Genomic DNA, 21,789 nt, shown 5'->3' with positions numbered 1-21,789 from the left:
TACTGGTAGTGATATCATCACCTCACCAGGGTTAGCTTGTTTCTGCCTCCAGGAGTACACCTGCCTACTACAAAAGCTCCCAGAGGCCTGTACTATTCACACAGCACTCAAACACACTGCATTTAAGGCATTGCAACCCCATCAACCAGGGGTCCCTCCATACCTAGGATGACGAGCTGCTTGACTAGGCAATGTCTTTTCTTGGTCTTCTTGTCTTGAGCAGAGCAGACATAGTTGCCTTGGTCCTGCAGGGAGGCATTCTGGAATGCCACAATCAAGATGTCGTTTGTGCTGTTAGAAAACACGGTGCCATTCAGTTTCCAAAGAGCGTCCAAGTTCTTGCAAACTGGTGTGAGTGATTCGCCCATGTGGACCGATGTTGCCTGTGAGCCAAGCTTGTACCACGTGAGGTTCTCAAACGTGTTTCTATCTGCAGTGCACAATAGAGACACACTCTCCTGCTCGGTTGGCTGGGTAGCAGGCTGGACAGTAATTTCAGGACCCCCTGGAATTTAAAGCCATAGTTAGAAGATTGTGATTTAGTTTGGAACATGACACCATTGTCTTCTTCCTGCTGTGACGAACTGAGACTGCTCTTACAGTCCCCAGCCATTACTGCAAAGACAGAGCCAGACTAGACAATTCATTCCACAAACCGTATTATTTGAAAATGTGAAATTAATTTTCGCCAAGTATTTACTGCATTCTACTTTGAGTTCTGGATATGGTTTCCAAGTTGAAACAAAGCAAAGCAAAAAGTCCAAAGTAGGGCATTTAATCATCACACGGAATCTTTAACAATGTCTTCTTATTAATACATGACATGAAAACCACATTTATTACAAGTAATTAGCTCAGGCCAAAATGTCTGAACCAGTACAATCACCTCAAGTTTACCCGTAAAACTAGGCTGCAGGAACAAACTCCAGAGTGTTGGAAGGCAGAGGGCCAGTGATTTCACATCATTCCCATACTCCCAGAAGCCCCAGACCCGGTGCTGTTCTATCACAGACCCACAGATAACTTCATAAACCCTAGGAAGTCAAGAATCCCACTAACTGGTGAGCAAGACAAGTTACACACAACATGGATCTTGAGGCTTAAAGCACAAGTGGAAACCATCTCTGGCCAGGGATGGCACATTAACTCTCTCACAAGCCCAGGGGCTATGTGAGCAGCTCTAGCTTGTTACCTTGAGTCCTATCTACACAGCCCACCTCTCACACAAATCCCAAAGACAACAGACAACCTCACAGCTTATTAGCACCCACTTCCTGAGGGTTCCCCCCACCCCACTCTCCAAAGAGGTCTACTCACTGATCACATGGAAGGAGATGACCCTCTCTCCTCGTCCTGCTTTGTTGATGGCTTCACATTTGTATAATGCGGACACGTTGGCAGCCTGGATGACCAGAGTACTTACAGTCTGTGAACATACAAGACCAAAGTCATGAACAATACAGGCTGAACATATACACACACATACACACTGAGACAGTCTATCCATCAGCCCTCCACAGCTGCTAAGGACTGCCCTTGCCATTCATGGTACACACTGCCCACCCTCAAAGGTAAGCAGCTCTAACCAGGCAGTAATACACGGGATACAAAAGTGCCTCAGAAATCCTCAAGGATGCACTCTCATGGACATAATTCACACTTTTCATTTTTTATGTGTATAGAATCAGAATTACTTTTCAACAGGTGCTTACACTGAGTGGCATTATGTGCTTTGTTTCTCTTCCATAAACTGCTAGTAAGCTATGGGTACTACGGGTTTTTCCCTTCTCCTTTTAAATTAGTAGATATTAATTGTACAAAACAGCAAGATTTATTATGACATTTTATACATGTATATAATATACTTAGATTATATTCACTCCCAATCAGTCTGTCTTCTCTACCTTCATATCTTTTTTTATCCTGACTCATATAAAAGAAAATCATATTTGTATTTCTAAGTCTAACTTATTTCGCTTAATGTGATGATCTCAACTTTCTGCAAATGGCATAAATTTGTTGCTATTTAAGATTGAAGGAGTGTGTGTGTGTGTGTGTGTGTGTGTGTGTGTGTGTGTGTGTGTGTGTGCATGTGTGCGTATGTGTGTAAAACTCATGCTTTCTTTATCTACCTAGGTTGACTCTATACCTAGGCTGTTATGGATGACATAATACAGACTATTTGATTATTAACCTCCAATATACCTTTGCATGTTATTGTACCACCTTCTACTCAGATTCAAGAATTAGAAAAAGAGAGATTCAAAATCAAAGTTCAAGCTCACTTTGTTTTTTCCTTCAATTAGGGCATATTGGTTTTTGGTGACTTCGATCTTATTTCCCCCCTGGAAATCCTTCACGTGTCTCCATTCTTTACAAGTATATGGGTTTGTTTGGCTGTAAGAGGGAGAAAGCACAGCATGTCATGATTTGACTTCTCTTTTGTTCAGTAGCACCAGAAAAGGTCAGCCTATGGTTATCACGTTCTTAGTGATAACTCTCAACACAGGCTAACACTTCGCAGAACTTGGCGCCAATTAAAAATAGATGCCAACAACAGTGCAAAGGTCCAAGGTAGCTGCCCGAGAATACAGAAGGGAAGCAGCTATTCTGGGAACAAGTCTCCATTCATAAATTGCATCGACAAGACAATTCAAGCTCACTTAGTTCAAAGGAAGGTAAGGAAACTTGGAAGCCATTGGGGCTTCTTAAAGTCATCTCTCTGGGAATGACTGGTGACTTTTGTTTAGGAAATGGTCAGCAGCTGAGGAAGAAACTAGGGTTTGCTATTTCAAAAACAACAACAGGAAGTGGAATGCTTGGGGTGGTAGGTTGAAGGTGGTGGCTGTTGTTTTCCCTAAGGATGTCTGCACTTGTGGTAGACCTTGATAAGCTGGGCCCGAGACTCTTGAGGCCTGGGCTACGTTTATCATTGCCTCCCATCCACCAGCACTTCCTCTGAGAGTTGAACCTTCCCAGAGATAAGGAGGAGCAGGGTGGTCCTCTCCAGTCCACAGACAGAAGAAGATCCAAAGATTGGCAACTAGCAAACGCAGCAAATGGTATCCGTTTGGAGAGGTATCCATCAGGGATAACTAAGGAGAAAGAGCTGACTCACATAGTGGGATGTGGGAGGTGAGTCTAAGTACCATTGAAAGTAACTTCCTTGGACATAGCCTTGCAGATTTAGGTGGAACCGTGGCATAGCTTGGCAGGAAGGGATGCATGATAGCAAGTGAACAGAGCACATGGTCCCACTCACCTGGGCCTGTAGGAGCATGCTTCTTCTAGCTGCCAGTACCATTGGATGTGGTGCAGGGGAGGGTTGGCATAGACTGTGCATGTCAGCGTCTGCATGGTGCCATACTGGTAGGAATCCATAGGAGAGATCAAGGCTTTCTCACCGATCTGGGGTGGAACTGGAGATAGAAAAGGCGACCTGTGAACTTCCCAATTGCTTTGAGAACAAAGAGGGGATTTCAGCAACCAGATCTGCCTTGTGTACTCATATGATTTGACCTCTGCTTGTTTTCCCAAAGGACATCTAGACTTGGAGACAGAAGACCTGAATTCTTATTCTCTCATAACACTAAAACCTGATAAGCTGAGTGACTTCAGCTATGCACTCCCATGCCACACTCTCTTACTCTTACATGAAAGATATTGTTCTCCACATCCTCTAGTCTAGCAAGAATGGGGTGAGAGGCTACAGAGAGAAAGCAGTTGGAATAACTCAGCAAAGACATTTATTGTGCACCAAGCCTTGTTGAGGTGCTTCACATTGACTTTCAGCCCTCATAATCATGGATATGGCTCTCACTTTACACATGAAAAGAAATGGGGCAAATATTAAAAAATTTGCCCAAAGGCATCAGTTAATACTGATCCTGGACCAAGGCTTTAGAATAGAAGCTCAACTTGACTTTTGTATGTATTGCGCACAGTATGTGCTAGGGTACTCTGAAGGTGGTGACCTGGAGAAGTGAGCAATGGGGTTGCTCCCTGTCTGCCTTTCTGTCTTTGCTGCCTGGTTTTTTTCTTTTCATCATACTTAATCAGCTTCTGCCTTCCTCCCCCCTCTTGAATCCCCTTTGTCCATGCAGCTTCGAAGCAACCTTCCCAGAACCTGTTATCTTTAAAAAATACTCCCTAAGGAAAAAAAGAAATGAAGCCATGCTCAGAAGACACACAGAGGATGGAGATGTGTGGGCAGCATGCTCCTGCTCTGAGACAATCTCTTGACATTTTAATGTGTGGTGCTAGTAAGAAGCACGAAGAATTACACCAGAAGCATTCCTCCGACTGTGTTTGGAGCAAAACATTAAACTATTTACTGGGAAAGGAAAAGTGCTCTAGTCAAATCATCTAGTTAAATCCTTGATACTCTTGTCACTCCTACCAGAGAAGGCAATAGTCATTATCCTATAAGGATTCTAAGGAGGTCCTATAAGAAAGACATTTTAAGTCAACCTGATACCTGCTCCACTCACCTGACCATGGCACCTTTCTATCCCAAACTCAAATACTTAGTACATTCGGTTTGGGAAGTAATTTAAATCACTCTTAAATCAAAAGCTTATGCTCTTTCCTGGACAGATTCTAAATGTGTCCTCTGACTGTAGACAGCAAGTTATCCAATGGTGCCGGCCTCCACAAATCTCCTTTGTGGAGTTCTGCCATGCATCTGCAGCAAAACAGCTAAATCTTCAGACTAAAATGTCACACAAAACACAAGGAGGGTCTCCCAAATCTTCATTCGATGTGTAGCTTTGAGGACAAAAGCAACAGGAGCTCGCAAAGCTTTGAGTGACCCCAGAGGCATTTGGCTAAGGGGTATTATTTCCTCTCACCTTGTAGGTGACCACCAACAGAACCTTCACACAAGTAATCAAAGAAGCAGCACATCCAGAGGATGCCAGACCACATCTTATTTCAAATCCACCTCCCTGGGTCATCTCTCTCCCTCCCTCCCTCCCTCTCTCCTTCCTTCCCTCCCTCCCTCCCTCTCTCCATCTCTTCTCTCTCTCTCCCTCCCTTCCTTCCCTCCTTCCCTCCCTTCTCCCTCTCTCCATCTCTTCTCTCTCTCTCTCTCTCTCTCTCTCTCTCTCTCTCTCTCTCTCTGTCTCTCTCTCTCTCTCTCATGCATTGGCCCAGTTAATGATGCAGATGGTATAACAGAAGACAACAAAATGATGGGAGATATGTGAAGATGCACTATCTCTCTCTCTTCCCTAGTAAACTTTGGGCAGAAGAGACAGCGAATGGACTCACCATTCACAACCAGAGAGACCATGTGGCTCTGTTTCTCCATTGAAATGGGATTGGTGAGGATGACCGTGTAGTTTCCCGCATCTCTTTCACTCACTTCCATGATGGTGAGTTCATCACCAACGATCATTGTGTAATTGGACTCAATGGGTCGTCCATTTCTGTACCTAAGGGAGACAATCCCGGGAGGTAGTGCGATAGAAGGATTTTATCTCATGCAAATCAATGCTTTGCTTTTATTTCCAGTAGTTACCATTTGATATCAGGAGCTGGGTAACTGAGATACTTCACAGGGATTCGGACTTGGCTGCCCACAGTGGCTTCCACCAAAGATTTCATCCCGCTACCAAAAGCAATAAAAGGTTTTGCTAGAAGAAAACGAAAGCAATGGTTCTCATAAATGCCAAGTTACAGTAAATGACTTTTTGGTTTGGACTTTTAATCAAGTGAAAAGGTAGAGTTTGGGATACATGTATGTACCGCTGTTCTGAGAATCCCCATGCCATCTATAGCAGCCAAATTCCAGCTCACTTCTAGCTGTTGTCAGCATTGTCTCCTCACTAGAGCTCTCTCATGAGTCTTGAGCATTCTATCTTCCACACAGCCTTCTCTACCATGCCCAGGGACCAGAAGCTATACCTTATTCTCTGCTCCTGTGACATGCTCTACCCAACTCTGTGTATTGATTGCCCTGACACTCACTCCCTCCAAATCTCCTCTTCCATCTAGTCTCATATCTAAAGCATCAGTTCTGAACACAAACTTTCAACCCCTGTCTGACTTCTCTGGGTTCCAGGTTTACATATATCAAATATTTCCACCTGGATGTTTAATGGGCATCACCCAAGAAACACATTCTACATTGTTCTCTGTAACCCCATCCAGTCCCCTTCATTTAGGGATGCCACTGTTCAATTGCTTGTATTAAAAGCTCAATGTCTACTTTTTTTCACTGTGAATGAGTCAGCCAGTAAGTCTTGCTGATTACACCTCAGAATATAGCCAAGACTTTGTCTCTTCTGACAACCACCCCCAACCCTAGTCCAAGCCTTCCACCATCTCTCCCCCGGATTCGAACTATCAACCTAATCATTCTCCCCTCCTCTCCCTTCACTTCCTTACAATAGCTTGGTGATAGATCACTTGCCTAGCTGCAAGGTAATCCTATAAAAGCGTAACTCTAGTGTACATAAATTATTTAAACTGAGACATATACATGGATGGTAGGGTATACCTGAAAAACTGGGTGATTTATTGAAAGCAGAAAGCACTGAATTGGGATTTCCCCAATTTGAGAAGCCCATGCTTATTTAAGTAAGCTTCTTAATCTTCCTTATGGTAAACTGAAATCTTTAAAAACATGCCCTGGCACTTGCTAGCACTCCACTTACAGTAATAACTATAATCTCAGAAATGGCTACAACAAATAGTACCTAGTGAGCACTTACAATGGACCATTTTAAAGTTGAGATTTTGAACCCAAGTTCTTGACTCTAAAGGTATGCTGTTGGTCTCTAGGTCTTGTATCCTCATTAACAGAAACTCAAAAATACCTTGTACAAGGTAACCTAAATTGATGAAATGCATCTCCCTCTCCCAGACCCAGTGTATTATCAAGAAGATGGTTCCTTACTATGAACTCGGACAAATGTTTTATTTTTCTTGGTCATCAGTCCACTGTACGCTGTGCAGGTGTATTCTCCTTGGTCACTCTTGGTCACACTGTCTATGGTCAAGGTGCTCAAAAACATCTTTGCCACAGTCCCAGGAAGGGATTTCACATCCCGGTTTACAATCTTCTTATGCTGATGCTGAGAAGCAAGAACCGAGTTTAGTAAATGTGCACAGCCCGGCAGCACATGCTCCAATAGCGAGGAAATGTCCGATAGCTTGATTGGACTGGCGAGTCAAGCCCTGCCGCCCGGTGAACACAACTGTTATTAAATAGAGACGACAAACAGCACATCGACCACATGCATATTGGGATTTGGGAGAAATGAGTAGAAGTTGAACAATGTGGAGCTGAGGGAGGATGTTGAAGTCTTCTTTACCTAATGAGAATGAGGTGTGTGTGTGTGTGTGTGTGTGTGTGTGTGTGTGTGTGTGTGTGTGTGTGTGTGGAGTGTGGAGCCAAATACACCTGGTTAAAGAGAAATGTTAACTAACTCAGGTCACGGAGAGAAAAATAGATCAAGGGCTTTAGAGAACGGAGAAGGAATGCCAAAGGGTTAAGACCCTGGTGGGGACCAACATGCACAGGCCAACTGAAGCAGAGTGGGTTGGGTCTCCCAGCATAACAATCTTTTCATGGATGCTATGCAGTCGGTCACAGTCCTATATAAAAGTGTGGGTGGACTAGTGTGTGTGTGTTTGTATGTATGTGTGTGTGTTTGTAGGTATGAGTGTGTATGTTTGTATGTATGAGTGTGTGTGTGTGTGTTTGTGTGAGTGAGTGTGTGTGCTTGTAGGTATGAGTGTGTGTGTATGTGTGTGGAGTGTGTGTGTTTGTAGGTATGAGTGTATGTTTTTATATGTGTGTGTGACTGTGTATTTTTGTATATAGGAGTATATGTGTATGTTTGTATGTATGAGTGTGCGTGTTTGTATGTATGAGTGTGAGTATGTATGTTTGTGTTTGTATATGTGAGTGTGTGTGAGTTGTGTGTGTATGTGTGTGTCTGTGTGTTTTAAAGTCTTTATAATTTATCTGTCCAGAGAGGACCCTATATCTCTTAAGAAAACTTCATTAGGGTTTATTATCCAAGTATTCAGAGGTCTGGCTTTGTGTTGTCAGGGTTACCTTTGAGGACGGGAATTGCCAGCTGAAATCAAGCCCCACGTTGAGCTCTGTTCTTGCTGTACAATTTAAGACAAGCTTTTCTCCGGCAGATAGCTCAATTTCATGAGGGGGGCTCAGGACCACATCATAAATCCTATATCCTGAAGCACATAAATGATAAAAACAGAAAGTAAGATGGAAAAGAAATCTAGGACTTGGCACGCACCTTTTAAGTGGCGCAGAGCGTGTGACATCATTTTCCTCGGGGACCTCACTGCTTCTTGATGGCTTTAGGAAAGCGGTTTATAGTGATTTACAAATCACTGTCTTCAGCATTTCAAAGATGTTGTAATAACCCAATGAATAATAAAATCTAGATACAATTAAAAGAACTGGTGCCAAGCAGTACTCTGACTATTGCAGTTTTTATAAAATGAACTCCTTTTTTCATTCTTGGTCTTGGCAAGAAAGGAGAAACCCCAGTTGCAATAGTTTGTCTGGTAAAGAAGAGTATTTGGAAAGAGTTAACCATCCTCTGAGCTAATACCTTTCCCCGTATCCCTTGCACCTTGCTCTCCAGGATACTCATGTAGAAAGCTACTCTTTAGTGTACGGTGGAAAGGAAATATTCACTTACCTACAACCAGAACTATGTACATGATAGACTGATACGTTTCATCATTAATCTTTGCCTCACAGAAGACCATGCCGGCATAGCTGATCATGTAACTGGGGATAGTAAAGCCTTTCTCGCTGTCCCAGGAAATTCTGTTTCCATCCGGAACAAATCTCTTTTCTGGATACCTCTGATTAGCAAAAAGAGAGACAACAAATATTTAACCCAGCACTGTCCAAATTTGATGACCAATGAAGGACCCATCTTACTTCTAAGAATGTAAGAATGTGCTGTTTGCCCTCCCTAAGGGACTTTGTAACTCACTGTTGGAATGGTTTTGAAAGTGGGAAGCTCGTCTCCAAAAAAGGGTTACAGCAATGGACACATGCGGTGACTGAAAAAGAGGCAACTCACAGCACAAAGTGACACGTTGAGGTTTGAAATCGACCCTCGGCATGGGATCACCACAGTTTTGTTCTTGTTCTCAGTGATGTACACGATGCCATGCTCGTCACTGACAGAGGCGATGAATGGTGACCTGTGATCTAGAAGAAAAGGGAATTCTCCCAGTGAATTATTAGCAAGAGAATTAGTAGCCTTGGGTCCGTGAACTCTAACTGAATAATGGAATGACTGTCGTTGACAACTTGCATGGACGAAGACAGCCACAGGCTAGTCTGCACATAGATATCCAGCTCTAAAGATGTGGCCAAGGAAGGGCAGAGAAACACAGAGAAGAGGGGGTGAGAGACAGAGACAGAGAGACAGAGAGTCAGAGATGGAGGGACAGAAAGACAAAGAGAAAGAGAGACACAGACAGAGACAGAAAAGAGTAAATGAAAACTCCAACAAGGTAAATTAATGTTTAACTTCTTCCACATGGAGTATTAACAAGTAGAATCTATTTTAATAGCCCATGCTTTACAAGACTTTTTTTTATATAAAATAAAAAAACTTCATTTAAATCCATATACTTAAACTCTGAGTTTTATGATGCTAAAAGTTCATGTTTTTCATTAGGGAAATAATGTAAATGACTAACAAGAAATTAGGATTTTTAAACCAAGAGAAAATAACAATCAGATGATTCAACCATTCAAAAGAATGATGTTTATATTATCGTAAGTCTGTGGGGTCTGTAGATAAGAGTCTTTATAAAGTCATGTTTCATAGCCACTACATTTAGTTCAAGATTTAGCCCATATGAATATCCACAACAATGAGTATTAGGAAAAATGCAATTCCAACAATTGAGATGAAAGCCAGAGAGATTTTGTTATCTTTCAGACGCCATTCACACAGTACTAATACGTGGCTGGGGATTTACTTCATCCCCTAGAGACAGAACACATGGTCTGGAGCCACGACTTGAAATGGCAGAGATAACATCTCACCTCCTACCCCCCACACATCTGGTCAAGCCTTTGCAGAGGTGAAGAAAGAGTTAATGAAACCAAAGGGAAGAAGAGTAACTAATTCCTTTCAACAGCAAAAACCTGATTTCCTCCCCAGCTGGAAAGCATAGAAATCCAGCTAGCTTCGTTCCCCACATGCCATCATCATTATCTTGCATGGCCAAGGCCAGCTTCCTGGCTCCCTCCACTGCTAGATGGGTCAGAGGACTGAGGAAGTTAGAGGGGACATTAGAGACCTATCCATGGGGAATACTACATTCAATGCTTTCTTTCCTGTTGTTAAATTTCATGACACAAACTCAGAAAGCTAAGCTGAGGCAGGAGCAGAATTTTATCATTTATCCAACGTCACCAAGTATACCAGCAACGTGCTAGTGACATGTGCTTGCTGCCCTGCCCACCCTCCACGGACATGTTAATGGATATGACCTGACTTGCTTCATTCAAAGCAAGCCTTGGGAAGCTAAATTAACCACTTGACTTAAGACTAAAGCTATGCTGTAAGCTATTTCAGTAGCACTGAAGGGGAAGTAAACAAAAGAATACCAAACAACCACGCATCCTCCCAAAAATAAAACATTTATTGTAACCCACGAAATGACTTTTCTCATGTCTCCAGGTTTCCTGACTCGGGGAGAAGGAAGTAACAAGATATTGTAGGAGAAGCTCATCTTGAAGCATTTCCAGACAGGCTGGGAGCAGGAAATCCTTGCAATCTTCTGAGAGAGCCACGTCTCCCAAGACTGCCGGATCAAAAGGAGCCAGGCATTCTCCAAGGTCTGAGCCTTGTCTCTCTCAGCTCTGCAGGGTAAGGAGGGGAGGCACAGAACTCTCTCTCATACTCTGCTTACCCCGAGCAAAAAGAATACCTAATCACGGGGAAGCTCAAGAGCATCATGGGATATTTGAATATGGCCTCTGTTCTCCTATACACTGACCCTACTGAAATGGAAGTGTAGATATGCAAGTATGGTGCCCTGGTGAAGCACCTTCCTGTCTGGTAAGAGTGGCTTTCGGGGAAAAAACTCAAAGTCATTTTCACCTGCCTCGGATCCCCTGAGATGTAAGGCTACATACAGATGAATAAATACATATATAGATCCATCCTTCTCTGAAAGAAATATAACATGGTATGCCAGTGTCAAATATAATGTAACTCAGGGCTGGAGAGATGGCCCAGCAGACAGGAGCACTGGTTTCTCCTGCAGAGGACCTGGGTTCAGTGCCCAGCATCCACATGGTGACTCATGGTCATCTGTAACTCCAGGTCCAGGGGATGCAGTGCCCACCTCTGACCTTCATGGATAGCATGCATGCATACATTACCCATCTATACATGCAAACTCTCACTCACAAAAAAAGAATAACAAAGAAATCTCTATGTATAATGCAGCCTATATATTCCTGAGAAGCACATGCTATTACAAGCATCTCGGCAGTGAAGAGAGGTGTTTCCCAAGAAAAGGTGGTGTGCAATTTTTAGAACATAAAGGGGATGATGAGTCCCGTAAATCCAGAATACATGTTGCATTTTAATTTTACTATAGGATGCTAAGTTACAAAATCTCGATTATATCACAAAACTAACCTCTTGATGTAAGACAAAAGTTAAATTCCTTCGACTTGAAACTAAGGGTGTCCTGTGAGCCAATTCTAGATCTTTAGCCTTTAAAGGGGAAGTATACAAAGGAAGCTCAAATAGCAAATTATCACCTCAAAATAAAATACTTCTCTGTCCACAAAGACTATTCATGTCTGCAAGTTTCATCTCCATGGAGTTGATCCCAAGCCCTCTCAGCTCACACAAGCAAAGACAAGACATGCAGTCCAGAGGGGTTCTTTTGAGTGCAGTGTTGTGCTTTGCACATGGGTATGTGAATTTTTTAAAAATAAAGTGGTAATTTGGAAAGGAAAGATCTTATGGGGGAGGGAGAAAAAAAAAGACAGACTCTAGAGTCCTTGGCTATTTCCCTATGCATTCCTACAAAAACCTCCTCCCTGCTACAGATAACCTATCTTACCACATAAACCTCTCTATAATTCACCTCCAATCTTTGAAAACCTCATCTTCAAAGATCCCAGAGTCTCAAAGAGCAGAAGACATTTTATGAGTCTCTATAGCTCTTGGCGGGTCACAGGAGGGAATCACAGAGCTCCGTAGCAAAGGAACTAGGGCTGACCTAGGCAGAGAAGAGAAGTGCAGCTCCAACCCAGACTGCTGGTGAGTCCTTCTCCAAGGAAGCCTGGGAGAGAGGCTTTTCTATTCCTTTTGGGAAAACAGCTTTCCTATCAAGCCTCTTGTTGGACTCAACTCTTCTTGACTCAATTACATTTATGACATCAGAAGCAGAGGTGGGAAGCACATTCTAGCCCACCACTTACCTTGAACATAGACATAAACGATGGAGGAGACATCGGTGTCCCGATAGAAGCACTTGTAGGCTCCAGTATCATTTCCAACCACTCTGGGAACTGTGAGTGTCTTGCAGAAGATACTGTCGCCACACTCAGTCACCAACACCCTTTCCTCAGAGTCACGCGGAGTGTTGGGCCAAAGCCAATCCAGGTCCCTCTGTCCCCTGAAAAAGTATTCCAGGAAGATATTAATGCAACACTCCCTTGCCACGAGGCTATGATTAAGAGAACAGAAGATTTGGTTTTTCACACACATGTAAACTACTCAACAGACACCTTCGAGTTGATAGACACTGATGACAGACGTTCTGCAAGGACATGCCACCAAAGAACACACACTCTGTTACAGAAATCACCCACGTGGTCGTGTGTTTTCTATTAGTTCACTCATTCATTCTTTCAATGAATATTTTAGGCAATATATGATTGCTAAGCATTATTAAGGACAAAAAAATGGATCCTTTTTAAGGGATCCAGGATATCAAGCCCAGCGGCAGAGTAGTTGGCCAGTGTACACGAAAAAGAAAAAATTCAGTGCCCTTCTGGAACTTAACTCTAGACGAGGGAGATAATACAATTAAAAGGTACAGATTGCTGCGTAAATGGCGGTGATTTCACACTGTGAAGGAAAATATAAAAGAGGCAAAGACAAGGGCAGAATGCGACCAAGCTGGCCCTATGCATTCCAACAGTAAATATGAAAGACAGACAGGGACCGGGGCACATCTGGAGCATTGGGAGAACGGCAAGGAAGCCAGAGTCCTCATGTGGGTATAAGCAAGGGGGAGTAAGAAGTTAGCACACAGAGAGAAGAGGCTCACAGGGCCTTGTGAGGGCCACATCAAATAGACATTACTTTTATAGTTTCCATTCTCCACAAAGCAAAAGTTAGGTAGTCAATGAGTGAAGCAACACGACCAACTGAGCCATAGAGCTTAGAACTTGCACGATATCACAGTCCTTTGTTCAGTGCTTGAGGAATGTCTCTGCAGTCTCCAGAGGCGGGGTGAAGCCTTTGCAGGCCTTAAGTCACCTTTGTGTCTGAGAACAGGTAGATGAAAGTCTCTGGAAATGCCACGACTTAATAAAGATAAACGATTCCTGCTATGGCTTTCTGTTTTTGTCCCCTGCCCCCTGCCCCATGACTAGGCATTGGTGACTTTTGTAGACCTTAGACGAGGGGCCAGGTTCTCTCCACATGCAATGATCTACACTAGACCTGAGTTGTTCTGTGGACTGCTTGGTATTTTTCAAATATGAGGCAACTGCGACAAGCTGCCAGGGCTCCTCTTGCCACCAAGCACTCTTCTCAGATGGCACCATTGCCTGGACCCATCACCATCCCCAACAAAACACGCTATTCTGCACACAGGGCCTTCATAAACAGTCACACACCCAGCTACACCTCCCCTAGGTTTCCTTTCTTGCCTCTTGGTGGAAAAGTAAGAATCAAAGGGACTTCTCGATGGCAAGTGGGAAAGAGGCCCTGGGACATCAAGCCAGATTATGAAGGTCCTGGTCTGAACAGGACAAATGGTCAGGAATATTACTGGCTCGAGATTTAATTGCTAATAAAGACAAAATTTCATTTGTAAAAAACAGCTTTAAAAAGGGTCCAGAAGCCATTCTGGGTGACTTGAACATGGCTAGAATTTTAACTCTATTCATAAGGATATCTCTTTTGCTTTACTAACTTATCAATAGTTGTGAATGCCTATTGCGTGTCAGTTTCTGACCTGTCTGCACGTGCATGCATGTGTGTGCCAGGGCATGTTGTATCTGTGTAAAATGGTTGTACATGTTGAAAGTAGCAAAACAGTACAAAAGTCTGAAGAGACTTTTCTCATTGTTTCGTTATTAAATGAGTTCTTAGAAGTCTCATGACTTATAAACAATTGTAACAATACTATTCTACTCCTGCAATAATGGAAATTGTTGTGACCGCAGTAAACATTGAGTCCTTTCACACAGGAAATCTGGATCAAAAAGGAATCCTTACCTGCAAGTAATCTGAAGGGTTGTATTTGCCAAAATTGTAAGTATGTCTTTTTGTGTGCTGAGCTTGGGTGGATGGAGGGAATCGCCAGGCAAACCTAGAAACAAATTAGATAAGAGTTGGATCCAATAGGAAACCCTCCCACAAACAATGCACACTCCAGGTTTTAAAAGGCCTCTTCAGCAATTCATTGTATAAAAGTGGGATTGACTTTGCCCATTCCCAGTAAAAGTTCACAGGCTCTGTCATAACAGGAAGAATGGGCAGATGGTCACAGACCAACACAACAGTTCTGCAATCCACGGCACCAGGGTGGAGTTCCTGTTTTCCTGTGTTGCCAACTTCAAGGTCTTACAAAAGGATATGGGATCCTGAAACCCAGTGAACCCCCATCTGATGATCTCAGGCCCTTGGGAAAGGACCCACTGACATTTCTTGTAAAGCATAGGATGTGCAGATCTGACTAAAATGCTGATTAATGAAAACCCCGGAGAGATCTCTCTACAGCTCATCTCCATACCCCCAAAAGGGACAGGAGCCACTGTGACCCTGTCCCATTGTCTTTTATCATGCTGTGCACCAGACTTCCTTTGGGAACTGAGCTATAAAGGCAAAGGTAGTGGCTCCCAAAGACAGCTCATTTAAATGGAAGAAGAGAAACATCTCCCAAGTTCACGCTTACATGCATATTAATAAACTCGGAGCAAAACTGAATGAGCCATAGCTGGGGTCCCAACTCATTAACCAAAGCTCTGTGGTCATATCAATACAAAGCTGGAGGCATATGACACTTGTTACCTGGCCGACTGAAATGCATAAAGGCATCGTGAGAGATATGCACCACTGCAGGCCATTAAATAGCGAGACAACTAGTTTTCAGTCAACTAACCTGCCAAGTGCTACCGGCTGCCTAAAAAGCATGAGAAAAACAGAAGTTGCCCACCACGTTAAAGGGCATCAAGATCTTCCACTCTCCGCTCAAGACGTGAGCTGCCTACCGTGCTGGAACACACCTGGAAGCCCAGCATTCTGATGAATGAGACAAGAGGACGGCAAGTTCGAGGCTAGCCTGGGCCACACAGTGAGACTCTGTCTCAAAAGAAAAAGAATAACTAATTAATACCAGGCAGGGCTCCAGGCTTTCTAAGCCACCCTGACTAAGAACAGATGACTCCTCAGGCCTCAGCTGGCATTGACAGTGTTGGGCAAATGAGTGAGCGGGAACAAATATGAGGCCACTAATGCAGTATGAGCAAACAGCCAAGGCAAACACCCGGTGCCGTGACACTGTGGCCCTCTGAGAACAAGCAGAGCAGGCCGTTCACTGACTGTAGCGGTTCTCGCACACCTGCACAGATGTGCATAACGGTCTACAGCAATTCCACCCTGAATACACCCAACCTAACCGGATGTACATATGCTGCTGATATAACCATGGATTTATTCATTAATAACATTTTTAAAACGCTGGAAATTAAATGGCATTTAATGAATCTCAGAAGTTAGTTGGCATTGTTAATAACTCGTGTCTGGACTGTGAGTCTAAATCTCATGGTGTGTTTATTCCTAGACCAACAAATAGGGGTTTTTAAATGGCATCGAAAGTGACTGTATCACAGGTGCTCTTGGTCCCCCCCACCCCGAGACGGCTACAGAACTGAGCAATTATATTCAATTAACCGGCATAATATTTGTCCATATCAAAGAAGTTACTGTCCCTAACATAGGCATGCAATTAAAATGTTCATAGACAAGCCTTTGAATGATGGAATCTTACTTTGTTTGAGAAGCGGGAGATAAAAACAATTTGTTTGATAAGTAGATTTTAAACATGACTGAGCAGCATTAACCTGAAGACAATCACTGGCTACACTCATGGGGTGAACCCATTATTCAGGCAGATGGGTGAGGAAAATGTGGTAGTAAGCTGTGCCCACTCTACCACCACAGTAAGTGACCTTTATTCTTCAGTGGGGAAGCGAATGCAGAGCCTGAGCGCTCTACCGCTGATCAACACGCTACAGCCACTCAGAGCCGCGCTACTGTCTCTGTCATAACACACAGCCATAGATGCTCTTAGAGGGCAGGCGCATTAGCTCTGCTCATCTGTAAAAGATGCCCCATTCCCGAGACACCAAATACAGCACCATAGTATCCAAGGGATGTGTCTGCAATCAAATCTAGTCAACGAGGTTATCGATAACTGGAGATTTACATCAATGGCTAATGATCCCTCTCCCCCTTATTAAACCTCATTCATTTTCAATGGCAAGTTTGGGTTCTGTTCTTTAGAAAGCTCCTTCTTACTGTAAGAGGTACATATGCTGCTACTCAATAAAAGCCCTTTTATGTTCAAATCCGATAACCAACATTAATTAATTTGTGCACTGTTATCCTTCCCACTCAAAGACCAGAAGGAAAAACAACAGCGGCTCTGTCTCTAGACTCCGATGGCACCAATTATGGTCCAATCCAATTAAGAAAGTCACACACTCCAAAAGGGCAACCTCCGTTTAATTCAGGGAACCAACCAACGGGCTACTGTTAAACTGCTACACTAGGAACACTCCAGGCTTCACAGCAACTCACTTCGCTATGGGACCCAGGGCAAGCACGTGTTCTAGGCTGCCTTTCTCGTCCCAGAAAGCGGGAGAGTGAGGCCTTGTCAGGAACAAATGGGCACCCATGATGGAGTTAGCCTGGTGAACCAAGTCATTATGAGGAAGATTCAATAACTGTAGACAGATGATCCTGGCGCTGTACGTCAGCGCCAGTGCTTTTAAGGCATGCGATTTTCTTCGGATATAAGGAATGTTTCTGCAGAATTGACTTTTTTTTTTTTTCTGACTCTCCATTCTCCAATGGATGGAGTCTGGGAAATCTGCAAACTGTGGCTACAAAAAGAAAATGAGAGAGAAATAGAGGAGGAAGAGGATGAGGAGGAGAAGAGGGGAAGGAAAGTAGGGAAGAGAAGGGAAGGGGTTGCACAAAAGCCCAAGAGCGAGTGAGAGCCTAACCTTGAAACACAGGGCATCTTTAAACAGTAAAAATGGCCTATATCTAGGTGCCAAACTAAAGAGTTTCTGAAACTTTCAGAAACTCAGAGTTTACCCCAGGACCAAACACTTTGGAGTAGTAAGTGGAGAGTTACTTTAAGATACCTGGAAAAGCTACCATAGAAGAAGCCGCTTCCTCCTGCCAGCAAAGTGGCATTCTGCACCAAAGAAAGTTGGGTAGGAAAGTGTTGCTCTGTGAAGAGCGCACATAGTGAGCTTACGCGCTGGAGCTAAAGCAGAGCGGAGCGGGAGGCTGGTTCCCTGCTCCACTCAGGGCAGCAAGCAACAGCCTGCGTGCTCGATGCCAGTCAGGCCGCCCGGCTTGCACTGGCTTCCCGGCATTTGACTGCCTGTTCCTGCCAGTGGGAGCATCTCCTGTCCCGGCGCAGGGCGCCTTCCCACTCCCGCCTACCCAGCGCCAGGGGTTGTGGGCTCCGCAGGACACGCTCCAGCCAGAGCCCGGGGGAGATTAGAATCCTGGCTGAGTCATTTCGGAAGAGTCTTTGAACCTCAGTTTCCCGGTTGGTAAGTGAAAGAACACCAAAGGACGGGTCTCTAGAGCTCTCCGAGTTAGGTCCTCTTCTCTGTTATCCCCACTCTCCGCCCGCACCCTGCTCCACCTTACTTCTAAAGAGTGGGCTCCTTACCCACAGAGGCGGCTCGGGTCTCCACGCAGAACCACAGAGCGACAGCTAGCAGCGCCCTGCTCTCCATCCTGCACCTCGCGCTGGGCACAGATGCTTTCTCGGTCCCTGGCCCGCAAAGAAGTCACAGAAGCGGTACGCGCTCCTGCAGTGCAAAACCTGGGAAAGCGCAGGGCACCGGCGCCCTGGCTCCAGCCGCGGCTGCAGCAGTGTCGGCGGACACGGGTCAGCCAGGTTATCCCGGCTGCAGGACACAATCTGGGCTTTCAGTCGTGCGGGGTAGCGTTCCGGGCGATCTAAGGAGACACAGCCTACTCTCTTGGGGTCCTGAGGACTCAGTGCAGAGAGCCAGCGCTGGCTAAACACTAGAGAATGGGGGCGGGGTCATTACCGGGAGGGGTGGGGACTCCCTGCGTCCGGCCACGCCCCTCGCTGGATACCAGGTTTGGGTTTCCCGGTTTCCCACGCCCACTCCCCCACTACCCCGGAACTGTGCCGGGCTGCAAGTCCCATCCGAGAGCAAATCTGGACGCAGCTCGGATTCTGGTGGAAGTAAAATGTAGCCAATAAGGGGCTCTGAGACACTTGCTGCCCCCCAGCAACCCGGGAAGCATCACCAGAAACGCAAGACCGGCTGCGCCCTCATTAGGTGCCTCCAAGTGCAGAACTCTCTTCCCTGCTGCAGCTGAGAGCCCCAAGGGACCAAACCTCCGCTTGCAGGTTGGAGCATGAAGATAGGAACCCTGGACCTAGATGTATCTGGGGCACCAACTTTCAGTGAGTTGGTCAGTACTTGGAAGTTTTGTTTAATGGTGCTCTGGCCAGTGCAGCCATAGTTTTAACTCCCCCGCCCCCCGCCCCTGCCCCCCACCCCCTTTGAACGCTTTAATTAAAAGATAGGCTCTTATCCAGGTTGCCAATGCCCCTACTGTTTTCTCGTCCATCTGGCAACTTTAGATCTTCTGAAGTTACCTGCCTAGCCCTAGAAGACATTTCGGTTGTGAACTCCTGCCTGGCTTTGTCCAGATAACTGCAGCAGGAGATCCAGGTTGCTGAGGGTGATCAGGGCTCCAGGGCAGCTGCACAGAGAAGAGCGCCTATCCTCCTCCAGTGGCTGCTAGAGTGCTTTCGTCTACCCAGCTCCATGGCCATGGTTCCCTACAGAAACTTTGGCCAGGTTCCTTTCCAAAGCTGACCTTTCAGCCAAGATAGGCTTGGGGGGAGAGAAGGGAGCATTTTCAGGGGTGTCAACTGTGGGAGCAGAAGCGAAAGCGGTCCCTGCGTGAACAGTTTTTTTCAACTGTGTGGCTTTCTTTCCATTCCTTCCACGCCTAGGAAATGACAATAAATACCTTGTAACAACTTTTACTCCTGGCATTTATAATGATAGTTTAAAGGACAGTCTTTCAGCCGGACAAAGGGATAAGATTATTGTCTTTACATCCAACCGAAACTACACCGATGTGCGCCATTAATGAAACACGATGCTTTTCTTTTTTAAAGAAGGGAGATAAACAGTGATTCTCCTTCATCACGAACCTGCCTGAGCCTGAAGTGTGGTGCCAGACGCAGCTGTCGAGCCCAGGAGGCTTTTCAAAATCCAGGTTCACTATAAAAATGTTTCAACACATTTACACATATACACCTATAAGGTGAAATTAAGCTTGAAAAAATATGGGAATGTTTTGTGTGGGCATTTTCCTTTTAGTGGGGACATGCACAGTCTATGCACGTTTCGGTGTGTATACTGGGCTCCTCTTCTCAGGAATGAAAACTCCATTTAAAAGTTGTTTGGCGTCTTCTTTCCCTTTACGGTGTACATGGACAACATTCTGAAGGTTCTGCCTGGTTCTTCTTATCCGCGTTCCACTGTGTAGGTGTACTCTTATCTAAGAGGTATTTATTTGTGAACAGGGTAGACCACTTAAGGAAACTTCTCTTGGGTAGAGTAAAACAAACTAAAACAAACCTCAGAAAAAGAACCAGGGAGGGCTGTCAGATTTGGGTAAAGGGAGGGAAGATGGATTCTGTCTTGGAGAAGGTAGATTTTTCTCCATCCCAGTGGCCAAACAAGGCTTCTCTTGAAGCCTTATTTACAATGCTGAAAACTTCCCCTTCCACGTTTGACTTAAGAAGACAGTGTCTCCTCTAATACAAACCAGAACCTGCAGGCCCATGGTAATAGCCCCATTTAGAACTCCTAGAGGAAATGGTGCATCTTTGATGGCTATGGTCCCCAAATTCAACAGGATCTCCGTGAAATCTGTCTCCTATACTCCCTCCCACACACACTGAGAAATACTCTGCATTTTGTTGGGTTTATTTTTAAAGACGAGATTTGCTTTGAAAAGGAAGAAGGAAAGGAAAGGGGGAGGGGAAGCAGAGGGAAGGAGACAGGGATGGTTCAGCTTGTGAAGTTGCTGTGCAAGCATAGAGAGCTGAGTTCGAGCTTCCAAACTCGCATTTAAAAAGCCAGATGTGGTGCCAGCCATGTTATCCTGATGCTGGGGAAGGAGAGATATGAGGATCCCTGAGGTCCACCAGTCCAAGACGAGATCAATCAGCTGGTGACCCTCAGGCCAGTGAGAGGCACTGTCTCCCAGCTGAAGCTCTTGAGAAATGATACTCAACTATACCTCTGGCAGATGATCTACCTCCATCGAAAATGGACCTCCACCGAGCATGAGTGGGCGCGCGCTCGTGTACACACACACACACACACACACGCACACACACACACTCACACACACTCACAGACACTCACACACACAGACACTCACACACACACTCACACACAAACTCACAGACACACTCACACACACAGACACACACACTCACACACACTCACATACACTCACACACACTCACACACACTCACATACACTCACACACACTCACACACACACTCATACACACACACACACACACACACACACACTCGTTCAGTAGCATTCTCTGTTTGGCACAGTCATAGATGAGCAGTAGGAAGTGTCATGAGCAGTTCCCAGAAAGATCACGCTTTTATAAATTCCAGGAAGTGCTGGCTGCAAAGGTAGATGGGAAAGAAGGAATCTTTGCATCTTACGTGTTTTTTTTTTTAAAAAACAACAACAACAACTTCACTCTCACAACTAAAATGTGGCATGCTACCCTTTTCTAGTGGCTGCTGTGGTTTTGGTCACTGTCACCATTAATCACAAGTTTGCATGGCACTTCCTCATGCTTGCTTCGTTTAAGTGTTTCCCCAAGTTTCTGTTTAGCAGGGCACGTGACTACCTCCCTGGCAAGGTGGGCTGTTTATAAACTGAGCACACTCATAACTATCGTACTTTGCAAGCGCTCGAGGGCCATTTCCTTTTCACTATCGAATTTCTTTCTGTTCCCAAGATTATTTTACTCTGTGTACGGTTTACCGCTTTAACTTACAACATTTCTTTTTTTAATGTTTGAGAAAAAGAAGGCTCAGTTACCTGGAAGTCAGACTGGCTTTGCGTGTTCCATTAGAGTTCGAGTCTACTCATAATACTTTACAGTGTGATGAATGTTTGAATGACTTCCCATCCTTCACGTGAAACAGATGAAGTGGTTCTCATCCCTCGC

General features: G+C 44.7%; 1 protein-coding gene across 1 annotated transcript in view; it reads right to left on the bottom strand.

Annotated features, from left to right (window-relative positions):
- The window catches only part of Kdr (kinase insert domain receptor), a 43,167-nt gene extending 24,655 nt beyond the window's left edge, over positions 1 to 18,512 (bottom strand). The window contains 13 exon segments of the mRNA NM_013062.2: positions 164 to 505; positions 1,318 to 1,426; positions 2,286 to 2,397; positions 3,263 to 3,419; positions 5,272 to 5,435; positions 5,522 to 5,636; positions 6,902 to 7,079; positions 8,069 to 8,208; positions 8,685 to 8,853; positions 9,078 to 9,208; positions 12,461 to 12,657; positions 14,493 to 14,586; positions 18,193 to 18,512. Coding sequence (NP_037194.2) covers positions 164 to 505; positions 1,318 to 1,426; positions 2,286 to 2,397; positions 3,263 to 3,419; positions 5,272 to 5,435; positions 5,522 to 5,636; positions 6,902 to 7,079; positions 8,069 to 8,208; positions 8,685 to 8,853; positions 9,078 to 9,208; positions 12,461 to 12,657; positions 14,493 to 14,586; positions 18,193 to 18,259 — 1,975 coding nt within the window. The 5' untranslated portion in view covers positions 18,260 to 18,512.
- Between the last annotated feature and the right edge of the window lie 3,277 nt (positions 18,513 to 21,789).

The sequence above is a fragment of the Rattus norvegicus genome, chromosome 14 (assembly GCF_021556685.1).
Source record: "Rattus norvegicus strain SHRSP/BbbUtx chromosome 14, alternate assembly SHRSP_T2T, whole genome shotgun sequence".
In the NCBI taxonomy this organism is placed as follows: domain Eukaryota; kingdom Metazoa; phylum Chordata; class Mammalia; order Rodentia; family Muridae; genus Rattus; species Rattus norvegicus.
This window is presented reverse-complemented; position numbering and strand designations above follow the sequence as displayed.